This window comes from Eumetopias jubatus, unplaced genomic scaffold (genome assembly GCF_037043125.1).
Source record: "Eumetopias jubatus isolate StellerSeaLion01/CBP00866 unplaced genomic scaffold, mEumJub1_p1.0 scaffold_8, whole genome shotgun sequence".
In the NCBI taxonomy this organism is placed as follows: domain Eukaryota; kingdom Metazoa; phylum Chordata; class Mammalia; order Carnivora; family Otariidae; genus Eumetopias; species Eumetopias jubatus.
This window is the reverse complement of record NW_028274814.1, coordinates 64,130,230-64,147,346: the sequence shown is the minus strand read 5'-3', so window position 1 is coordinate 64,147,346 and position 17,117 is coordinate 64,130,230. Positions and strand designations below refer to the sequence as shown.

At 34.1% G+C, this 17,117-nt stretch overlaps 1 protein-coding gene across 2 annotated transcripts in view; it reads right to left on the bottom strand.

Moving 5' to 3' along the window:
- The window catches only part of CCDC91 (coiled-coil domain containing 91), a 315,250-nt gene that overhangs the window by 197,167 nt on the left and 100,966 nt on the right, over positions 1-17,117 (bottom strand). For both annotated transcript variants that reach the window (XM_028113274.2, XM_088025993.1), the window contains exons 5-6: positions 16,900-17,103; positions 16,072-16,176 (exon numbers count right to left, since the gene is read on the bottom strand). In XM_028113274.2, the coding sequence (XP_027969075.2) occupies positions 16,072-16,176; positions 16,900-17,103 (309 nt within the window). The remainder of the gene's footprint in view (positions 1-16,071; positions 16,177-16,899; positions 17,104-17,117) is intronic.

Sequence of the window (17,117 nt, the reverse complement as noted above, 5' to 3'; positions counted from 1 at the left end):
AAACCAAAATTCCATGTAATAATCTGAGTGAAAGATGGTTGCTCCCTAGGCTAGAGTAATGGCATTGATGAGGGGAAAAGTGTTAAAGTATTAAAAATTAAGTAGTATTAATGATAAAAAATAATAAAATATAATAAAAAATAAATTAAAAAATTTAAAAGTATTAAAAATTTGAGGTTGAGGAAGAGAAATAAAAGGATTTAATGATTAAGTAGAGATTGTGTCCACCTCTGACAGTCCCTTACCCCACCAATTTCATATCACATCACTGTTATTAATTTGCTATAGGGTAAATGAAATTATATTTATGAAGCATACATTAAAAAAAACTTTCACAAGGAAAGTTTATAATTTGGAGTCTAAAGCATTCTGCAAACTTGAAATCAAGCCATCCTAGACTCCATCCTCTTCCTGACTCACAACAGTGAAATTTGGTAAGTTTTACTGCCTAAATATCTTTCAAAATCTGTCTTCCCCACCTTTATTCACATTTCTCCACTTCATTAAGATCTCCATCACATTTCTCTTGGGTTACTCCATCAGACTCCAAAGAGGTCTACCTAACTCCATCTCATCTCCAACTCATACTTATCAACTGCAAGAAATATCTTTCTAAAATGCAAGTATGTTCAGTGTTACTCAACTACTAAAAACTTTTCTACAGTCTCCAAAAACCTTTTCAGATTCAGCTACGAAAATGCCTCCCCCTCATATTCTATGCTGATATACCAAACCAAAAACCCTCTATTGAAACTCTAGGACTAGCAATTTTTCAAACAGCTCATGCTATTTCATAACTGCAGGATTTCCCAAATGTTGCTCCCTCTGCAAGACCTCCCTGCCCCACCTAACTACCTAACAAAGACCTGTTCATCTTCTGAAGCTAAATTCTGATGACTTTTCCTCCTTCATGATCTTCCAATACCTTCTACACTATCTCCATTCTAAACCTCAACAGATTGTATGACAACTGCTTACATTTATTCTTTGATTCATTCTGCCATGAAATTATATGTTTCTATCTTCATTGTATGACATAGTTTCTGGGGAAAATATGTATTCTAGTTTGTTGCACTGAATTTAGGCACAAAATTGATAGCAATTTTAGGTGCACAAGAGCATTACCCTCCAGACTGAAAGCCAGGGTAAGATTACAGGAAACCTGATTCTAGATAAGGAGTATATTACTATACATGAAACAAACAAAAACTCTTAAAATTTTTTAGAAATGAATTAACAGTAAATGTCCAGGAGCTGTAAGAAAAAAGTATAAAACTCAGTTGAGGGATATTTGAGGACTCTGGAATAAATGAGGAAACATACCTATTAAGTAGAAAGATTAAGTATGAGGAAGATGTCAATTTTCTATATATAAATAAATAGAAGAATTTAACAAAATTTCCATCAAGATCCCAACAGGGTTTTCTTCTTAAATTTAACTTAAGGATTTTAAAGTTTAATTGGGAGATTAATATACAAGATTAGCCAAGAAAAGTAAGTAGAGTCCTGGTAAATCTAAATGTTCAACAAAACAACAGTAATCATACCAAAGTAGATAGTACTACTACAGGAACAGACACTTACCAACAGAAATGAAAATAAAGTCCAGAATATATGTAAGTATATATGGAAATTTAGTGTATGGCAAAGGTGCATTCCAAATAAGGAAAGGAGAGAGGGTTTATTTGATAAATATTGTCAGGGTACCAAGCTACGCATTTGGGGAAAGTCATAATTGGACTCTATCTCATCGTATCAATAGAAAGTCGAGATGGGTCAAAAGTTAAATGTAAAATTAAATTATAAAAAGACTAAAAGAAAACAAGGCTGAATATTTTCTAACCCAAAATTCATACATAATAGACTAAACTACTTCTTGAATTTGCTGGAATAGAAGATACCATCAACATGAAAAATAAATATATCAGAAAAAAATCTGTGTAAATAACCCTCACACATAAAGGTTCCTATAAATCATTAAAAATAAGGACAGAGGAAAAATAGGGGAAATTCAGGGATGAAAACAATAAACAGCCATATGAAAAAAATCACATATACTAATAAAATAAAAGTTAAAAGAGCAAGAGAGATATTTTACTTCTCTGACAAGTATTAAAAATATTGATAAAACCCAGTGTAGGCAAGGATGTGGTAAAACAGGCACTCTCATTTATTTCTTGGTGAAAAGCATAAATTTGTAAAACATCCTAGAGAACACACTGATAAGCTTAAAGTTGTTATCTGTAAGGTGTGAAATTACAGGCAACTTTCACTAGGTTACAGTTTTCTAAAATATCTGAAATTTTTACTAGACTATGTTGTTAGAAGAATTATGTGCTTTAAGAAAAAGAGCAAAAGAAAATGGTAAGACAGAAGAAATAATAAGGAAGGCAGAAACCAAACACATACAAAATATACACATACTAAAAAAAAAAAAAAAAAAAAAGCAATTGCCTAGGAAGCATATTACATGGGAAAAGAAACTACAACAAAATGAAAGAGACTTCAAAAACCAAGTGGGGAACAACTTTGAAATGATAGAGGGAAAAAGTCTAGCGAAACTGAAAGCAAAAGAGGGGTCAATGATTTTTTAAAAATGTGTGAGGTCCTTGGTAAATTCTTAAAGCAGAAGTAGGATGGGAGCTGTTGCCACATCCATAAATCCCTACGTAGTAAAGAGCAGGTCAGTGTTTGCCATGAAGGCTGCCTTTTTCAGATCCTGCAGGTTTCGTGCTGCTCTGTGATTTCAGACACTGCTCTAACTTGTGAAACTCCCTGGCAGCTAGTCTGTAATTTTAGAAGCAGATGGAGTAAGTAGCATATTTACCTCCACTTTTCATTATTAAAATGCTCTCTACTCTGTATCCACAGCTGAAACCAAATTTAATAGTTTCTTATAAGATGTTATTTAATAGGATATAAGGATAATACAGGTATTAGCTGGAAAGAAAATATACATTGCTCCTAATACTTTCATCACAAAAATCTCCTTCAAAAACCATAAATTCCTTTAGAAGCTTTACAGTATAAACTAAAACATACTTTTATCTTCTTAAAACTGAATCCAAATAAATTTTAGCATAGAGATGGATTACAACAGTAGGTATTAAATGGATGATGAAATAATACACTATAGCTTTAAATATAAAAGCCTATACTCTATGTCTTAGTCTGCTCAGGCTCCATGACAAAGTAAAAGACTGGTGTCTAAACAACAGAAATTTACTTTCTCACAGTTCTGGAGGCCAGAAATCCAAAATCAGGGTGCCAGTATGGTCAGTTTCTGGTGAGAGCTCTCTTTCTGGCTTACAGAAGTCTGTCTTCTAGCTGTGTCCTCACAGGGCAGGGAGAAGAGTGACCCAAGCTCTCTGGTGTCTCTTCTTATGAGAACACTAATCCCCTCATGAGGGCCTCACCCTCATGAACTCACTGAAACCTAATTATCTCCCAAAGGCTCCATCTATAAATACCATCACATTAGGGGTAATTCAACATGTGAATTTGGGTGTGGGGGGTGGAGAGGAGAGGCAATAGACCGAAGCCACAGCACTCCACAAGCCACATGTTTCAGTCAACCAATCAACCAACCAACATACATTTTTTTGTGTGCCAGGCACTATTCTACGAGATAATAATGTAATGATTAAGTATGAGAAAATGTCTCCCTCCAAGAACTTACATTCTGGGAGAAAACAATAAATACATAAACAATATTTTGCTAACTCCTTTGAGGAAAGTAAACCAGGAAGGAGAAGGGGGAAAGGAAGAACTATTTCAGCCAGAGATGTCAGAAAAAGGCTGTCTCAGGAAGTAGCCTTTCAGGTGAGAGCTAAAGCATGAAGATGAAGTAGCAATGAACAAGCTAAACCAATCACAAAATGCTCCGAGAGCATTTATTCTATATAATAATTTTTCCAATTTTAGATTTAGGCCACTATACTCTGTATTGTGAAAAGGTTTGAGATAGTAAATTCCTTGCCTATTCCCTTCAAAATCACAGTATCTTTCTTCCCTCATCTTTCTTCCCTCAGACAGAATATATAAAAGCACATGCCCTTCTCAACAAGAGGAAGGGACAGTAAAGCTTGTCAAAGCCTCTTATTTATTAATACATAGCAAATATGCCTTAAGTCACCTCTTTCCACATTTAATGTTTCTGACTGAGGAAAGTTCTAAACTAAAAATCCATTAGACAAATAATAGAAAACAGAGACCCAGGAGCCACCTAAGCCTATCCAAAAGTTTCTCAGATTTTTAAGCTTTGGGCGTGTCTTCTCCTTCAACATTCATTTCTGGCTACTATTAAGCATAGCAGTCTTTACGTCTTTACTTTATATTCAACTGTCTGGTTGAGAGAGAGACAAAGGCTCCATGACTTACCTGTCAAACAGAATACATAGATTTCAGATAAATTTGGTTCAGACCAATCTTTTCATTTACTGCTGAGGTCTGTGGCTTTGTTCTAGAATGGTTGAGGTCAGAGTTTGACCTCAGATAAGTAGGGAAATACAGTAAATACATCCCTTGAGATTATAAACTAGAGTATTCACAAATAACAGGTTTGCCTCACCACTAGATGCAAATGAGGCTTAGCCACATTCTAAGTCCATGTTTTCCTATTTTTGTGGCAATACCATTAAACACACACACACAAAATCTATCACTAAGCTCTTCTCAAAAACATTAGTGGGTACAAAAAAAAAAAATCTGTGTGCAATCTAAGAATATTCCTTGGATAACTGATTTACAATTGAGTAAAGAAGATAAAAGTGATGTGATTAAGTGATAAATGTGCTTACAAACATCCTAATAGTATATGGGATGACTATACGTAAACACAAAATTACATTTCATCAAATTATATGCTGAAGAGACAATTATAAAAGTTATTTAAATTTTTAAAGTAAAGACCAAATTCAATGTCGCAGAATAAATATCATAATGACAATTCTCTAGCATTTCTGAAATGTGTTCATATATCCCCTACATTAGCACAGATCTCAAGTGGACATGTACTGTTTAACTTTTAAAGAAATTATAGCCATGAAATTAGCATCCAGCCTTGAATCACTCACAATTAAAGATAGGTAAAAATTTTAAGACCAAGTGAATATACAGAAGTAATATGTGCTTGCTGAAGAGATTCTATGGAGAACCATATTGAGAATTTCGGTACTTAAATTTGGTATTAATATTTTTTTCAGTAGGAAATCTCCTTAATGAGGCTTATTCATTTAAATTGAGGAACTATTTTTAAATTTAAAAACAGGAGAAAACGCTTCACTTTCCTATTTACAAAATCATTGAAGTTTAAACTAACAAACAGCTTACATGTTTTACTATTTTTAAACATCTTATATTTCTAACTAAACTACTTACAGATTCTAAATATGAAAAGTATTTGGAACACAAAAACCCATTTTATGTACTGAATCACGTCTAAGATGTCTATTTCATTATACTTCATTATACTAAGATCTCCAAAATTAGGATGTCTTGAAATACACATTTAATGTTATCTTTTCTGTCCCCTCAAAGTCTCTTATTAAATTGATGGTGTGTTTTTAAAAAATCTATGTTATCATAGATTTGAGGAGGTATGGCAAACACTTTAAATTTCTATCATTGTGTGAGGGAGGAAAATCATTCTCACAATGGCCAATTAGCCTGTAGAACAGAAGATGGTATTCTTCTAACGATGTTAAAATTATTCAATTTAGTTTTGACAAATAAGAGGACAATTTGATTTTCTGAATTATTAGAACAGGAATAAGAAAAATTACATAATGCCTTCAAAATATGAACAAGCATTAAATTTCAAAAACCTATACCTATATTATCTTTCAAAAATGTCCCCAATCTTGGCATTTTTTTGAGACTAAAAGGTCAATTTTCTTATTACTATGGTTATTTAGTAACAAATAATCCAATTTTTAAAGTATACATTTTTCCCAGTAGTTAGAAAAGTACTAAAGTTGCTAACCACCTAAGTTAGGGAAAGATTGCTAACTGCTAAAGTAGAGAATAAAGATTGTGAATGAAGAGAAATAGTATAAAACAAAGTTTATTCTCAAGATAATTAATATTTTGGGGAGGTGGGAGGGAATGACTTAAGATCCTTATTAGGAATATCAATCATGGTGTTGTGGTCTGTATCTACAGATAGAGGTAAAAAGATACAAACACAAGTTACAGGTTGGAAAACAAACAATCAAGTGAGTAGTAGCTCCATAAATATGCTTGCAAATACCCTCCTCCTCAAATTACTTTTTAAAAAGTTATTCATCTTCACTTAAAAAATGGAATAAAGCATGAGAAATTTAGTGAGTCTCGGGAAAATGTGATATGACTGACTTTCTATAAAATTGAAAACAAAAACAAAGAATAAAAGCAGTTGTTTTCCCAAGTAGTTTTTTTTTTTAATTTTCTAGACATTGTCTTCTTCATTTCAACAATTTTTGCAGGCATCTGTAACTACCAAACAATAGTATACAAAACCAAAATATGGTCTTTTCCCTCAAATTTTATCAAGCATGATTGAGACCTCCAACTCCCTGCAAAGTACTCCTAATTCTATACAAGGTGGTCTCCTCAAGAAAAGCATACATGTAACCCTAACAATCACAGATAATTCCCTTTAATAATAATTAACAGTGAGTGGATAGTGGGTATATGGTAGTAGTGGTGGTAGAGTTTTCAGACCTCTCAAAAGTCCCTCACAAAAACACAGAGCACCTAAAAAATCTACAAAAACTCATATTCAATAGCTATCCCAAAGATAGATGTCACAGTGTTTCTATGAATGCCCAAATGGGAGCAAGGAAAGATAAATGCTGAATCTTCCCAAGACGTGCATGGCAACAGATTCTGTGCAAGAAGAAAGATGAAAGCAACAGGGTATCAGGCAGACATGGGAACTCCAAAATAGCTAGCAGACAATAACCAGAGAGGTTAGCAGGCCAACATGAGGACAGCAGCTGAAACTGAAGGGCCCATACATTCCAATAGGGAGTAAGTACAAGTGGTCCTCAGTAAGGTATCAATGGCCCAGGATACACTGGGTCTGATAAACTCTACATACTTTCAGGGGAAAGCTCCAGACTGAGGAGAAATAGCTGGGAAGAGAATCCAAACTGACCAAGCCAGAGACTAAAGAGAGAAGAAAAAGAGGGTTTCAAGACAGAAGTGGAAGATGGGAAGAGAGTCAGAAAAATCTGTAAATGTGGCAATAATTTTTTAATCTGACAAAAACATTAGAGCACTGTAGAATCATGAGGGGTAAAACTATCTTCAATCACTCCTCTCTTTTAAAAGGTCAAGGAAACTAATGCCATAGAAAAACAAATAACAGAAGAGTACTAAAGCCAAATCCCATAGAATATTATATATGTAAAAGAAGGAACAGATTCACAGCCCTACAGAAAATAAAAGCCCAGCAAAAATGTATATTAAAAAAGAAATTTAAAACTCTACACTTATATTTCAAAGTGAACTAAAAGATATTATGAAAGTGATAAACCAAGGAGCAACATAAATCATTCTATAGAAAGACTCAAATGATAGGAGAAATTTCAGAAAAGAATTATGACAGAATGAATCATTTTGGAAATGATCACTAAACTAAAAAGAACACAAGATCAAATAAGCTAAATTGAAAATACCTTAAGAGAAATAAAATAAAAGGGGAAACATGCTTTAGAACAGAAAGAAATGAAGCAATGAAAAGGATTCAACACACACGAGTCACCAGAAGGGAAAAAAATAGGAAATAAAACAAGAATTAAATTTATAATTTAAGAAAAACTCCTTGAAATTCTAAAAAAGGAATTGAATCTATATATATTAAAGGGACACATTGTGAATCTAGAGAAATCAACCCAGACTGACCAATACCAGGACATATTCCAATAAAATTATTTGACTTTAAGGAACAACAAATGAGAAATTTGTCTAAGAAGAAAGTTAATAATTAAAAGAAAAATTAGATTGAAATTAAGTCTTTGAAAGCAATACTTCATAATAGGAAAAAAATGGAATAATACATTCAGATACCCATATAAAAAGAAAACTGAGTAAGAAATCTCTTACTGAGTCACTATGAAAGCGCATCCAAGAAATACTCTTAAATAAGGTGGGGGAGGGGGAAATTTGTAAAAATAATTAACTAAATGTATTTAGTATACTACCATCTGTATAAAAAGGGGACAGAGGATTTGTTCATTCATTCATTCATTTATTCATTCATTCATTCATCTATCCATCCCTTTTGTATTCACCATAAAAGACTCTGGGAGGATAAAAATAAACCAATAGTGGTTACCTGTTGAGAGGACCAGGAACTAGGTGGATTGTGCATAGGATGAGGAGTGGGCTTTTCACTGTATGTATACGATTTTTACTATATGTACTTTTGATGTTTGAATCACTTGAACACATTATTTAACTGGTGTGGGATAGGACTTGAGCATTTTTTAAAGCCTTTCCTAGAGATTCTAATGTGAGCCATGATTAAGGACTGCTGCTTTAAAATCTAAAGGCAGCCAAATCAGTGAAGTAAAAGAGAAAAAAATGAAGAAATTAGTGAAAACTACTACATAAACCCATATTTTAAATGTATTACTTTGACCTAAAAGTCTTATTTTTTAAGAAATGTGTAACTGACATATTAAGTAAAATATCCTTAAAATGTTGCTTATTTTTATATATAATTCTTCCAGCTTGTCTTGAATAAACTTTTTAAAAAAATACATAAACCTTTTGCTTCAATGCTTATTGCTCTAATACAGTTTGACAAAAAGGTCTTCCAAATTTACAATGGATTTGACAATTCAATTTATTTTGGAATAAGAAAGAAAATTTTTAGATGTATCTGTCATAATGACTCTCCCGTTATAGGGGTTATAAAGAGGGTAGGTTTTCTAACAACTGAAATTTATTCATTTCCCAGTATCTTACCCAATCTAAAATATACAGTGTTAAATGAAAGGCTTATGAGACCAAACAGAACATAAAATTTTTATTTTCCTTTCATTTTTTTCCTCCTCTTCATAATGCTGTTAATCATTCTTAAAGACAGGTGAGTGAACAGGATGTCTTCAAGATATGCTTAATCTGTATTTCCTTTAGCATACTCTACTTCTTGGTGGGACTGCAACTACATTTTGGGTTACCTATGCAGAACTAGTTAATTCCTCACATACTGGGTCATCAAGCTAAATGCTCAGAAGTATCAAGCCACTGCTCAAATCTACCCTCAGCCAAGTGCCATAAAGCACAATAATCACAATAGCCTCTGGCTAAGGGGCCCAAGTGTCCAACACCTGACTAGCATTCACTTTGAAAAAGTAAACAAAAACATTAAGAATAACATCTATTCAGGCCACTTGGGTAGCTCAGTCAGTTGAGCATCCAACTCTTGGTTTCGGCTCAGGTCATGATCTTGGGGCTGTGAGTCTGAGCCCCAGGTAGGGCTCCATGCTCAGTGTGCAGTCTGCTTAAGATTCTCTCTCTCCCTCTGCATCTGCCCCTCCACCCCCCCACTCACATTCTCTCTCATTCTCTCAATAAATAAATTATTTAAAAAGAAAAAAGAATGCTATCTATTCATATTTCATTAATATAACCTATGAAATCAGCAACAGAATATAGGTAGTAACTTGAAGCAGTATAAATCCATTTATGAGGTCAATTTAAACACTATTAAATGAAATGCTGTATTTTCACTTAACTGTTTTTGTTTTAATTAATTCTCAAACAGAAAAATCAACATACTATAACCAGGAGGCATTTCAATAGGAAATGGCATTTGGAAGAATAGGCCCAGTCTTTAAAAAGTTTATACAGAAAAGTCCCAAAGCTAGCCATAGCTACCAATTCTGACAACTATCAGAGATGATAATTTAATAACCAGTTGCATCTGTTAATTCAATTTTTTAAATGTGGTAGCATTATTATTATCAGGTGAGACCTGATAAGCTGCCAAGTTTCTTCAGTGCTCGTCACACATGCAGACCAATTTGCTATGGGAGTCAGATAAAGAAGACAAAAGAAATTAGAATGCAAGGTGTACTAAGATGAGTTCTCTCTTCAAGTTTCATGAGAAGTCCTTTAAATAGCTACCTCTGACAAATGCAGCATGACTCACTTTTCTTCCTGCCGTTGGGCTACACACCCTGGACAGAACAGGAAAAGAGAGGTAGTGTACACCCCCATTGTATGGCAGAGTTCACAGTGTTCCTTATTTCCTTCTGTTACAGGCACATTCACACCCCTCCACCTATCCTGGTAATTAGACCATATCGCATAAAACAACACTGTTCGAGTTCTCTGCAATAGTTATTTTTGTTTAAAAAAAAAAAAGAAAGAAAGCTTATTTAAGGTTTTGCAAACATTACATTTATTAATTACTCTTTCTCTGATTAGACTAAAACCTTAACAAAGGCACACCCAACAATGGTCTAAGTAGAAGTAGATTTATTTGCAAAACTGAAAAATTAAGCCCTCCACGCTGAGATGCCATGAAAATACCTGGATTGTTTATGGTGATGCATAGGTATGATTTTGTTTTATTTTTATTTTTCTGAATTGTCCATTTTTTCACATAAACATATTATTCTTATAAACACATAAGCATACTAACATTTTTTTAAGAGAAAGTTTTCTCAGCTAATTTAATCTAGTCTTGTCAATACTATCTCTTTGTATTCCTGAATGTTTTTTTTACTTATGATACCACAGAGAGATAGGCACCAATATATTATCCCTGTCATCATAAATAACAGAAAACTTTTTCTATTTCATTAAGCTCTACAAATATTTAGATCTGTATGTTATATGTCTTAATATAGAAAATATATGGATTGCCATACTCTTCAGAAAATATATTGACTTTCAGATATCTGAAGAACAACTGGCAAGCCATAAATTCAAGGAAGAAATTTAATAAATATCCACTACTTAAAAACTCACTTTTGCTAATATTTCACCCTATGTATATATATATATATATATATATATATATATTTAGCATACAGTAGGCCTCTTTTGACACAAATTTAATAACATCTCTTATTCCTGGGACACCTGGGTGGCTCAGTCAGTTAAGCGTCTGCTTTCGGCTCAGGTCATGATCCCAGAGTCCTGGCATTGAGTCCCGCATCGGGCTCCTTGCTCAGCAGGGAACCTGCTTCTCCCTCTGCCTGCAGCTCCCCCTGCTTGTGCTCACTCGTTCTCTCTCTCTGATGAATAAATAAAATCTTTAAAAAAAAATAACATCTCTTATTCCTAAAAAATTATCAGATTGAACTAGCTTTGTATCAGTTTGAAAAAAAGGCTATATCCCCAGAAAGAAATGGATTACAAAAAAAGGAGGCCAAACAGTGAAGCTCAAGATTTTCTAAATTCTTAATGAATCTGGTCTGTACAATATAATTTAAATATTTTTATCGAAAATACATTTCCAGAAAGTCTAACACATACACCTATACATGCACAAACTTGGTAAGTATAAAGCAAAAATAGAGACTTATGAGTTATTTCCCAGTTTGAGTTATCCATATTTTTACTTGCCCTTTCTCTATTTACAAGGACTCCAAAAACTGATTATGTAAACTATTTCTTAAAAAAATTTACTCAAAATATCTGCTTTAAGTTAATGTATTTTAAGACTGAAGTTAGTTTCCTGCTGTAGCTACAACAAAGAATATTTAAAATTTAGTATGTTCCTTTCTAGTACACTTCTAGACTAAGATGAAATAGATGCAGATCTCCCTATTTTCTCAATAAGTACAGCTAAAACACCTAGACACTGTATTTAAAACAAATGTAAGATGATTCTAGAAGGTGGAAAGAAGAGAGATCTAGGGAGGGACCTGGGACAAAAGAGAATGATGCATCATTCCATTTTGTGAGTTTTCTTTTAGCCTCATACATCCCAAGCTGGTAATGAAATGACCAGCAACCAGGAAATACCAGTGGGCACAAACAACAACCCCAAGAAAAGCCCTTCCTCTCTAGCCAAAGGATCATGGTAGGGGCAACTCAGCAGAACCAAAAACTTGTAGGTAATAAATGGCCTGAAGACAGCCGAACCCATGGGAAAAAAATATGACCCCACAACCATCTCTGTGAGCCAAGGCCAAAGTGCTAAGCCCAGACTTCCACCTTGACCAGCTGTGGGGAGGTTTCCCATCCCACTCCCACTGCCCTCTAGGTGATAGCAGAGAAAACCAAGTTGGGAGGCATTTTTTGAACCTGAATCCCCATCCAGACATAAGGAGGTTCTCTCTCCCTCCTTTCCTATGTCAGAAAAAGCTGAGGGGGGAGTCAGAACTTTTATAAACATTTAGAGGTAACAAGGCTTCCCACCCCACGCTCCTCCTATCAAGCAGGGTGGTATCAACCAAGGCTGATGGGGGGACTGAAATCCCACTTTTTCCCAGGATTAAAAGGCACCTTTTTGACCCAGAATGTCAAAGGCAGCTAAGTAGGAAACCTGCACCTGACAATAACAAAGTGGCATCTACCTTCCCCTAACTGTGCAGTGTCAACAGACCCGTTAAAATACCAGATTTAATTAAGATCCAAGGAGTCATATGAAATACCCAAAATGCATAGGATATAATTAAAACCACTCATCACACCAAGAATCAGGAAAACCTCAACTTGAATAAGAAAAGACCATGAACAGAGAGCAATAAGCTGACACCAATGTTAAGATTATTTTACAAGGATTTTAAGGCAACCATCATAAAATTGCTTAAATAAGTAATTATGAACATGACTGAAACATGAGGAAAAAAAGAAAGTTTCAGCAAAGAAACAGAAGATATAAAGAACCAAACAGAGGGTGCCTGGGTGGCTCAGTTGGTTAAGCGCCTGCCTTCAGCTCAGGTCGTGATCCCAGGGTCCTGGGATTGAGTCCCACATTCAGCTCCCTGCTCAGTGAGGAGCTTGCTTCTCCCTCTGTCCCTCCCCCCTGGTCCTACTCACTCTTTCTCCCTCTTTCTCTCTCTCTCTCTCTCTTGCAAAAATAAATAAAACCTTAAAGGGAAAAAAAGAACCAAATAGAAATTTTAAAACTGAAAAATATAAAACTAATAGTGAAGAACTGACTCAAAAGCAGAATTGGTAAACTATAAGATAGAACAATAAAAATTATTCAAACTGAACAGCAGGAAGAAAACAGACTGAAGAAATAATGTACAGAACCACAAGTACCTATAGAGCTGTAACAACAAGAACAACAAAAAGCTCTGCTAAATAGCATGCTTGCCTTTTTTAGTTCAGTGTGGCTATGAGACCTCCCAGTACTTTTTCCTATCGGTTATCTGGCCAAGGTGGTAAGATACTCCATAAGTCAGTTTACCCTTTTATTCACATGGTATAAAGAGGAGAGAGACCCTTCTTGGTATGGAAGTAAAATCACCTGAAAAAAGTTTTCTTTGGAAGTACTGCTTCCTATAAAGTCTTTTTAAACTGAATATGAGTTTTGAAGACTCAACTTGTTACTCTTATATTATCACTGTTAACAGTAAAAGCAGTACAACAACCATGATAATGCCACTGGGGATTTATATTGGTCTTTATTGTGAAAAGCTGAATGTGTACATGAGGTCTTAGATGGTATCTCAAGTATGTTACTGTTCTCATTAATAGACTGAGAAACTGAAACTGAATTTGCAAAGGTGTATGTCTCACTAAAAGGCCCAGAATAAGTCACTCATTATAGGCAGAAAAAAATATATAAAGTTCTCTCATTATTCAGTATTGCATCTTCCGAGAAACACTATAATTCCAAATATGCGGCTGGTAAGTGTGGCTGTACACAACATAATTAGCCCTTGGGGAACAGGCTGCATTATATTAGTGAATTCATTCATTCATTCAAGAATATTAAGTGGGCTCATACTATGTGCCAGATATGACTCTAGGCACTGGGAAAGAAAATTCCTAACTTCATAAAAAATTACATTCTGGTAGGAGAAAACAAAGCATAACCAAATTAAAACAAAATAACAGGTGAAAAAAAATGCTATGAGGAGGAGGAAAAAAGCAAGGAAAGGTAGCTAGGAAATGCTAAGCATTTACACAGTGTCTTATTTTCTATTGCATCGTCAAGGAAAGCATCCACAAGACGGTAGCATTTGAGCAGGTATTTGAAGGAAGCTAGGGTTCAGTGAGAGTTATTAAAAGTATAATATTCAAAAAGTTAAAATGGGACTCATATAAATTGAACCTATGCCAAAGATTTATTCTACTCACTTATTAATAAATGAATAACTTATGTTAAGACTGATTCAAAGAGCATTTGAAGATATGTATATATCTTTTATATATATATATGTATATATATATACATATATATATATAAAATTTAAGTAATGGTATGTTAGACTAAGAAAGAGTGCGAGGTTGGAGACAAAACTGGCCAATGTCCTACAGGTCAATAAAGAGTATTTTTGAAGTTATCTTTTCTAATAGAAATGACAATGTTCTTCTGGGAAAAAATTAATTAACATGTAATGTCAATATATAGGAGACTTACAATCAACAGTAAACAGCAAGTCAAATAAAGTACATTCTCCTAAATAATCCAAAGTCTTTCAAACAATATCCCCATAAGACACTGAAAGAACACAGCTCACCCTTTCCCTTATTTTCAAGTTTTTCTTTTTTCTTTTTTTTTTTTTTTGACAAAGCTTTGCAGATAGAAGAGCATTCCAGTCAGAGACACTGTGAATGAATCACAAAACATTTCCCTCCACTCACCACTCCGACAGCCAAGAAACGCCCTCCCCAACACAGACTCACACATTCACCTGAACCTTATTAAGTTAGAAGTTTGGTGTAAGTAAATAGATGGAAAAATTAGAGAAGCCAGAAGATTTACATTGGAAGGAGACTGAGAATTGAGGTCGGGAAATGATTTGATTTACATTTTTAAAAACATTACCTGCTGAAATAAAAACTCATTAGGGAGAAGAGCAAGGGTAGAGGCTAGAAGACCACTTAGGAGACCATTAAAACAGTCTAGGCAAATAAACAAGTAAATATATAGTTTGTCAGATGTAAAAAGTGCTATGGAGAAAAACAAAACAGAATTTGGGAAGGTTGACAGGGATGTCTGCATTGTCTGGAAAGGTCTTCTCTGATAAGGTGATATTTGCACATGGATCTGAATGATATAAAAAAGAAAACTGAGGGAAGAGTGTTCCAGACATAGGGATAAGGCACAATGACTGAGGAGAGAGAATCAGGGAAAAGATGGGGAGAGGGGATAAAAGAGAATGGAGTGCCTTCAAACCATTCTAAGGACTTACTTGGCTTTTAATTTGGGTGAGATGAGAAGCCATGAAGGTTTCAGAGCAGAGAAAGGACATGATCAGCTTTATTAAGTATTAGATCACAGTGGCTGCAATGTGGAGAATGGTCCGTAAGTGGGCAATGACAGAAGCAAAAAGGTTAGTTAGAAGATCCTTTAGTATTCCAAGGGAGAAATAAGGATGGCTTAGTATAGGGGGGTAGCAGTGACCCCAAGGACAAACAATCAAAACCTGGACATTTTGAAGGTAGAGCCACCAAGCTGTGATAAAGGAACAGACGTGGAGTAAATGTGGGTATCAGCCTTAGCAACGGGAGATACAAAGCTGCCATTTATTGAGATGGGAAAGACTGCAGAAGAAACAAGTTTATTAAGGAAATTTGGGGAGAAGAGGAGACATTGATTACAATTTATGAAAAAGGTTAAATACCTCACTTTGGAAGTTACAGGATTCCAAACTCTTCAGATGTAATCACAGTAAGAAAAATCAGAATATCGATTTCTAAGTTTTATCCATCAGAAGCAATATCTTTCATCAAATTGAGTCTCAACTAACCCTCATTGCTTCTCACAAATACATACTTTTCAAAATGGCATTTATCATTAATTTCATCCATTGTTGGTCAATATTTTACATATTGAACCAAGCATCTGATCCTTCATTAAGTATTTATTAAACACTTTTTGAAATTATAGTACATGCTTCTGCAAAAGACCTGCATATTAAATTTTAAATTCACAGGGTTTACCTGAAGTTCTCTGTATCTATCTTGAAAAGAAATGGCCTCTTGCTCTTTTTCTTTAAGGAAATCTTTTTCTAAGACACTATGCTTTTCCAACAATGATTCCACATCCTAAAAGAAAAATCCAAGTATAAATTTTGTAATATTTGATGGCATAAAATATATTCAATTTTTTCAATGAACACACCAGAAAATATTTGGTAAGGAAAGCACTTACAGGAAATATGGTTTAAAGCTCAACATTATTACAGATTGTATGGCCCACTCTCATTTCCAGACCTATATTAACATTGATATAACACTAAAATTATTCACACTAATAAATGAATAGCATCTAAACAAACTGTAATCAGCACAAACTATCTCTACATATCTACATATACTTTCTATAAATTTGCAAAGGTCTTTTATAGATATATTTATAGGAAAGAGAAATGAGAACATAAATAAATAATTTACCAAAACAGCTGTATATCTAAGTACTCTTGTCAAATATCCCATGCTGCCTAACTTCCCATAGGGACAAGTCAATGTTACAGTATAAGAAATACAACACTACCTGTTTTCAAAGTAAATAAAAATAAATCAGAAGAAAAGCATTAGAGGAAAAAATTTGGTAGGAGATGTTCATCTTTAAAAGTAAGTATCTAAGACTAGCCATTGCTTACCAAAGACTTTTCTAAGTGATAAATTCACAAAACTAATTTAAATCTATAGCCAAGGGAAGACAGCATCTTCTTCCACTTATGAGTTTTTAATCAGAGATTAGGATTATATCAAATTTTGTGTCTATGCAATTCAAACATTTATTTTTTTAGGCAAATGTAAATATACCTTTTTAATTCTCTGTTTTTCTTCTTCAGAAACTTTGAGTTTAATCTCCAGACTTGAAATTTTCTGCTGAAGCTGTATGTTTGATACATTGGCTCCAGGATCCTCAGAATCATCCACAAGAGCAATTGTTCCATTACTTTTCTCATCATTTAAACCCAATGGAAAAAGTGAGATATCCAGATGAGTGTGTGTTGATTGCTGAATCTAAACCACATTAA